Source organism: Ochlerotatus camptorhynchus, unplaced genomic scaffold (assembly GCF_037179485.1).
Source record: "Ochlerotatus camptorhynchus isolate MF236.1 unplaced genomic scaffold, CSIRO-AGI_Acam_v1.1 ptg000010l, whole genome shotgun sequence".
Lineage (NCBI taxonomy): Eukaryota > Metazoa > Arthropoda > Insecta > Diptera > Culicidae > Ochlerotatus > Ochlerotatus camptorhynchus.
Genome location: NW_027040502.1, coordinates 967,239 through 974,978, shown reverse-complemented (window position 1 = coordinate 974,978; position 7,740 = coordinate 967,239). Strand labels below are relative to the sequence as shown.

At 40.5% G+C, this 7,740-nt stretch overlaps 1 protein-coding gene across 1 annotated transcript; it reads right to left on the bottom strand.

Moving 5' to 3' along the window:
• Positions 1-4,712: 4,712 nt before the first annotated feature.
• LOC135699166 (uncharacterized) lies at positions 4,713-5,647 on the bottom strand. Its single transcript, XM_065219396.1, has 2 exons — positions 5,293-5,647; positions 4,713-5,225 (listed from the first exon to the last, which is right to left on the bottom strand). Exons 1-2 carry the CDS (start codon positions 5,512-5,514, stop codon positions 4,713-4,715), a joined length of 735 nt encoding a protein of 244 aa, XP_065075468.1. The 5' UTR covers positions 5,515-5,647.
• Between the last annotated feature and the right edge of the window lie 2,093 nt (positions 5,648-7,740).

The window sequence follows — 7,740 nt, the reverse complement described above, 5'->3', positions numbered from 1 at the left end:
GAATAACTTTTACTCAGTTGTGAGTCACTTTTACTCATTCGTTTGCAAAACATTTTTAGAGCGTAGGTTATTCAACGCATGAGTCACCTACGATAAAAGAAATAATCTGCATACGAATCAGTAAAAGAGACTCATTCTCTGAGTAATATTCGTTTTCAATGTACACTCAGGTCTTTTTTTACACGGGGGATACGTACCGTGTAAAAAAAAAGCGTGTAAAAAAAAACCTACGAGATTTTGATTTTTCACATGCTTAAATGTTTTAAAAAAATCTGATTTTGATGCCATTTGTAATTATAGCATGATATGGTCCATATAGACGTATCTTAAAAATTTCTGTATTTACACCAAAAATTGTGATTTTTCTAAGTATGTCATTCAATTACCTATAGCTTGAAACGGATAATGTGATTGGAATCAAGTCGATAGGGTATATCGTTGTCGAGAAATCGTTTAAAACGTACCGTGTAAATCGCGAAAAACCGTATAAAAATAACCGTGTGAAAAAAAAACCGCGTAAAAAAAAACCGTGTAAAAAAGACTTCAGTGTATTTAGCTTGCCATCTCGGTTAGAGAGTGGATATTGAATAGTCAACTTCAGTGTACAATTTGCATCAAATTCCATGTTTTAACTTGACAGCACGGCCAGAAACCAGGTCTCTGTGTTCAGTGAAGTTATTCGGATGGACAATACCTATCCTCTTAATTCAGAATTCATTCACCATGTAACGCTAGTAACATTTGATTCAAAAGGTTTGCTTACGACATTCACTGAAAACGAATCTTATTCAGAGAGTGAGTCACTTTTACGTAGGTTACTCATGCGCTGAGTGACCAACGCTTTTAGAAATGTATCCTTACGAATGAGCAAAAGTTACTCAGTCTCTGAGTTAGTTTCGTTTTCTGTGTTTCGACTAGATAGGAGATTGCTATCTATAGTAATGTTATTCAGATGGATGAGACCTATTGTATACTGGACACACGGTGACCAGTGAACCGGTAAATCGGGAAAAAGCAGGAAATTCTAAATCACCGGGAGAAGTCCATGAATTTCGATGATGAACCGAGAAAAAATATGCTTCTTCCTCTATTTGCAAAATAATAATAATGGGATTTCAAACTTTTCTTGTCTGATTAACACCAAAATCAAATGAATCAAATTTTTCTGTGTTGTATCGCAACGATTTTAAGAGATTCTTAACTTTTCAGGTCTAGATCAATAAATTTGAAAAAAACTCGAAATAATTCAGTACTATCCATAGTGATATCTAGCTTCACTACCGTGAACCATCACTTTCTGCAACACTTTCCTAGTCTAAATAAGTGCTTTCTGACCGTTTACTACAGTAATTTAACAGTGATACAGTGAATTTGTTCAAATTTAAGTGAAAATATATACTTCTCTTGGGTGATGCTAAACTTGTTCGGGGGTGATGCAATATTCAAGCGAGTGGTGCAATACTTTTCCACGCAAGTCATAACTTATGACGGGTAGGTAGTGCACAGAACATGTACGTGCACAGTAGAGGCTTTAAAAAATCGCTATATTCTCCAACAACTGAGGATCCTTTGAATAGCAACAGCTCAGGAGATGATATCGCATTTTCCGGAGAATTCATTAATATATGGTTCATGGAGCATAAATCCACTTTCATTGAATATTCTACGACGACTTGTAGTTTTACATGAATCAAAAAATGTGTGCTAGAAATAGCGTAAATTTACATTATTTTCTCGAACTGTGTAATGGGAGTCGATTTTCATTTAAATTTGAACAATACATATGCAGTTTTACAGAAATTTCAATGTCGAATAAATGAAAAATTTAGCGGTGCCAGTGGAGTAGTGGTAAGCGTAACTGCCTCATCCTTCCAAAGGGCCTTGGTTCAATCCCAGTCGGCAGTCTGAGGCATAAAATCTCTGATCATGAAGTAAGGTCGTTGATCCCCAGTACATGAGTTAGTTGATGGGTCGATAGGTATGGGAGTTTCCTCCCTTGGTTCCGTAAAATTGGTACTCGGTGCAGAAAACAAGATCGACAGAAAACAAATCAAAAAATACATAAAAGAAGCATTTGGCTCCTTCGGCATAATCACATTCGGCCAAATATCATTCGACTTAATAGCACGCAACCAAAAGGTGTTCAGCCTGTTGGCATCCAGATCCTTATATATTTTATAAGACTAGTATAACAGATAATCTTGTAATACTGTCGTGCTTAAGACATGCACATGAATTAAAAATAATCAACTAACGATGCAAGAGCACGGTGAGCAAGTGAGCATTACTTTTCACCACCATCCGTCCTACGTCATCTTTAAGTTTCTGGCTTTCCATTTTTCATTTGCAAGTATTTTAACCCTCGAGACGCAACCCAGAAGAAGAAAAAAAATCGAAAGAAAAGTAAAATAGCGAAATTCTACCATCGGAAGCTGCGGTGCGGTTTCCGTAACAGACGATCGAAGGTTGGGGAGTCATATTTAACATTCGTATGTGTGCATATGATTTTACCCCCATTTGGCTGCTGCTACTGGTGCGGAAGGAATTCAAGCGAAAAATCTGTTACTTTGCATGAGGGTGGGAGGGAGTTTTTTTTTTAGTTGAAGTCTTTGTATGGTAATAAATGTGTTCTGCTTCTGACGACGACGACGCTGATGATGATGATACATGTGTGTAGATGAAAAAGTGCATTCATTAACAGAAGAGCGTACAATTTCTGAGATTCATTATATAAATATTTCTTTTGATCAGAAGTGAGCTTGAAATAAATGATAAAACCTTAAATTCAAAATGTCAAACAAAAGAGATATTCAAATTACCTCAAATCTGAAACGATGGTTTATTTGTATTTTCTCAATTTGCCACAAGAATGGGAACAATAGGAAATCGATGATCTTTCGATGGTATTTCGAAGGATTAGACTCTTCTGTTTCAAGGCTCATTTCATTCGGACTCGTATACGCTCGATGGCGCCAGATAAGCAGTTTAGCCATAGGAACCACTTGAGTTGAAGTATCTATTTTCACTTTTCCAGCATTCAGCAATCGCTTAAGCTCCAAAAATCACATATCGTCCCTTTCTTCGTGTAATATGATTTGAGTAGATTTGCGGAGGCTTAGCCCGGCGAGGCCACTCGAGTGCCCATCCCTGGAGGTAAGCTCAAAACTGACCTTCCCGGTCCAGTTTTACCTTGCTTCTTTTTGAGCAAAAGGCTCAGACCATGACCTAGCCGAAAACAGTTCCCATTCAAAGGACGGAGTCGGTTCACACTTTACGGTTGCCGTGAGGCAAAGGCGAGCGAAACAGAAGCTAAAATGTAGATCGTTTGCCATTCATCGTTCCTTTTTGAGTGTCTTTTCCTGTTGCCTTGCTGGCAGAAAAGGATGTGGGAAAAAGGAACGAGATGGTTTTATCCATGATGGTTTACATGTTAGCACACTGCTGAAGACGAGCACCGGCTGAGACAGGTAGAGTATGTGAGTTGTAGCCGGAAAAAAAGGAATACATGTAGCAATGTTAGACCCTTTTGGGACCGAATTACCTCTTATCAATCTTGTCGGGAGTGGCGGTTGCTTGTCGGAGCAAAGGAATTAGCAGCTAAACTGTGGCGAGACGTATGCTTAGACTGTCTAGTAGTAGATGATGACAAGATGCATGATTCCAGATCGATCGTCTGCACTGAAAACTGGGAACGTTCAAAAAGTGCATTCAAACGCGAAACGAGTTTCTGCTGACCGGATTTCACATTAGCAATACAAAAGCAAATCATTAATTGATCTTTGCATTGTTGCCCTGCAGTGTTCCCTTTCACGAGTTCATACTCGATCAAATGTCCTTCCTTAGTCTAATAACTACTGGGATAGTCTAGGGTGATTCAAGAGAAATGAAATTCTGCAAAGAGTTCTGAGCTATTTGTAGAGCTAACTTAGACTAAGTCTCATTTTGAAGATTCCGGATGCAGAAGAATTAAAGATTCTGGAAATATTTGGGTGTTGTAGTAATTACAGTTTCGAAAAATTCCTCGAATTCACTATACTATCTCTATTAACTTTTGAACTCTCCTCCAATTTTTATTCGGAATTTTATAAACTCACACAGTTCAAATTCAACTATCAACACTGCACTGGTTGTTCCAGTTGACACGAACTGGCCTAACCATGTTGATAATTATTCTCAACCGCACCGATAGTAAATTACCACAGAAACTACACTGGATGATTTCATAGTTTTCTATTTATTGCACAACAATAATTTAAGCTTACCGACAAAACAGGAGGGACATCGTTGTTTTCAATAAATAAATAAATTACACTTTGGTAAATAAAATAAATAACAGTTACATGACAATTACTGCACAGACCAAGAGAGGTAGTAGGCACATCCTGGTATTTACTTCGTCTCTGATCCTTTCCTTTCCTGTAGCTACCGCTTTCTGCTGCTCCGTTCGATCTTCCTACGCTGATTTGCGCTGTTTCTTGGCTTCTCTGTTGAATTGTTCATGTGTGACAGTTTCTCTCTCACTGCTCACACGTTTTCCTCTTGCATTGCAGTCTCAGAACATGTGCGATTCCAATGTTATTTCCTTCACTCGCGGAAATAGACCAAGTTGCACGTTCCAATTGAATTCTCTTCTATGGGTTTCCTATGATTTGACTTTTGGGGGGGTTTTGGCGTTGGGTTGTGTGGTTTGCAATTTCCGTATTTTGCTAATTTTAGTAAGCTGCAGGCTGCTCATAGTAGTACCGGTAGGGGTCATTGGGGATTCGGGCTGGGCGGACCACATAGGTGTTACGACGGTTGTCATGGCCGCCAGTGTGCACCTGGAAGCTGGTTTCCTCGTGGTGGTCGCTCTTGAAGATCTTCTTCAGAGCCAGGATACTGGCAATGGTGAGGGCAACCTTGGAGATGACCAGAGCCTTGAAGGCAATGGCACCGAGGGTCTTCAAACCGATTGGGCCAGCAATACCCACAGCGGTCAACATGGCGGCGATGATGTACCGGCTTCCCTTGTTCTTGCTTCCGCTGCCTCGGCCTTCGGTTGTCAGATCCATCTTGACGGTGTGTGTCTTCAGGAATTTGTCCAACTTCTGGATCAGGGCACTGTCGGTGCTGCTCAGTCCTTCCAGGGCACGGGCATCCGACAGTTCAGGGACGGTTTCGTTCTCGGCATCATCCGATGAGTTCTGCTTGACCAGGGTTACTCCATCGACCAGTTGAATGGAATCCTTGGGAAAAATTCACATGATAATTATCAATGAAAATCAACACACCGTTCAAAAAATCTTAACTCACCATGTCAATTGCTCTCGAAATCGAGGTCAATGCTTTCTGTTTCAGGCACTCAGTGAAGTCGCTCTTCTCCTGACAGTCATCGTACACCTTTTGCAGGATGCAGATTTCACCTCCGAACCAGTTGCTTCCGGCCGCCCGCCACGAGCACGAGGCAGCACTGAGTGCCGATGATGCGAGGGTGACCACTAGCAGCAGCTCCAGAACCAACGATCGGTTGCACATTTTGAAAGGTTGTTTTCTTCTGATTCTTCACTCGCCCTGCACTACTCACTACGATTCGATTCGAATCTCTGCTACGAACCTTCACTCACTGGTAGATCCGTATGGGAAGACACGATGTGCTCTGTATGACTATCCAAACTGTAACTAGTGAAATCCAATGATTAGCACCTGCTTTTAAATGCAATTGAATGCTCTGTTTGATCTGAAGAATAATAATCGGTTTGGTCCGAGCTGCAGTTGATTTTCCTTTTTTTTCTTGCTTCGCACCCACGCTAACGCTCTAATCAGTGCAGTTCCCCACTTCGATGCATAACGTGAAAAGCCGTCGATAGCATAAGCGATAGGAGAAATTGCACATAACGTCGTGCGGTACGGTTGGCGGTCTTGAGCAGTCCGCATGCGGTGGTATGTAGCTTGTTTGAAGTGCACATACGAAGGTGGCAAAACTAGTCACTGGAACTAAATAGTATGCAGCGCAGTGCAGCATGGCTGGGCGCCGGTGGGTGCACTGCTGCGCCCGAAATATGTAGTCGCACAGTGGGTTTGTTGATTTTTTCTTGCGGCTTTTGTTGTTTAATTTTTTGGGTGAAGTTTGTTAATAAGAACGGGATTGCTACGGTTGAGCTCTTTTTAATTCTTGTTTATTTTTCATCGGCCGCTGTTCTGCACGAATTGCAGATCACTGACGCCAAGGAGGCTACTACACGCCTAGTTCAAAGATATAGAACCCATCAATACGGGGGCCGGGATCACCGGGTTTACATTTTACATTCGTTGTTTAACTAAAAATCTTACAGTTTCTTACATGGAGCGAGAGAGAGAGAGGAGGGGATGAGGTCTAATAATCACTCAAAACCCAAAACCTCATAATCTACGTCCTTGGCATATTAGAGTGAGGGGTTAGCAAGTAACTACAGCCCATACAATTTGTTGAAAAATTCGTATGAAAATCTGTCTATGCGTGACGAGGAGGAGCTAAATTCGCTCAAAAACGTCTATGTATTTCATGAACAGTCTCTGGAATAATTTGTAAATAAACCAATTAATGTTACCAATTGCTACAGTTGGTTAAAAACCCAAAAGAATACTGACTGATCTATGTGAGTACTACATGATTCATTGAAATTATTATCTAATCTTTAGAAAATAGGATCAAATCATGTTTTCAGAAAATTTACAGAACTTGCGATCGCCAGAATCTTCTTTTTGGGACACATTGAAAACGCTGCCATGAAGGCATTTTTTGTGTAACATTTTTAAAAATATCTCTGAATCAAGCTAAGAATGTATAGAATCACAGTGGGCATTGGTTGTCAGGATAAGTACATTTGTTTACATCATGGCTTCGCCGGAGCAAGCACATCGCAATTCGATCCTGCATACTCGAAACGAAAATCCCGGTCTATCCGCTCCTGGCGGTTTTTGATCAAATCCCGGGGCAGGAATTTTATATCTCGGTTGACATGAAAAGTGCCCCGCAAAAATGTAAAATCAAAAAGAAGTCGAAACTCCCAAAACAGTTCCTTGTCAGGAAAGCAATCTGCAGTTATGGGCTGAAAAGCGAAACTTTCGTTACTTCTTGGAGGATGAGTCAGCAAATTTACCAGGAGGAGTGCCTATGGAAGAGCAGCATGAAGTGGATTGCCTATTCCGGCCGGACTTGGCAAGCTGCCACTACTCAAATTCCGCCAAATTCCCAAGGAGATGAATCCAGTCAATACTCCGGGACTAAGGCCAATTGAGAAATACTGGTCGATAGTGAAGAAAAGGGTGGAACTGCAATTGACCTGAAAGATTTCCAGCGGAAATGGGATTTGATAACCAAACAAGTGGGAACAGGGCTCGTGCAAAAAAAAAGGACCGTGTACGAAGAAAAGTTCGAACAATTATGGTAAGAAGGAAGACTGAAAACAATAGTTTTCCAATAAGCATAATACCTACTAATGTTTAGCTGTTATGTTTATCTATTAAAAATAAAACGCATTTTTAAGCCCCAACAATATTTTCGTGTCTGATTTTTTTTCGTGTTCAACCTTTATCGAAATTCATTTTCGGAACTTTTAGCTTTTGCCTTTTGAATATTTTGCAGTCGCCTTTAGCAGAGCTCTAAACATTCCAACGGAATTTGACATCCCATTAGCCATAAATACGGACGTTTGCTATACTGTTATTTTCGTATGTGGACGTTAACTATAATGTACGATAGCCATAATGGACATTTGCCAT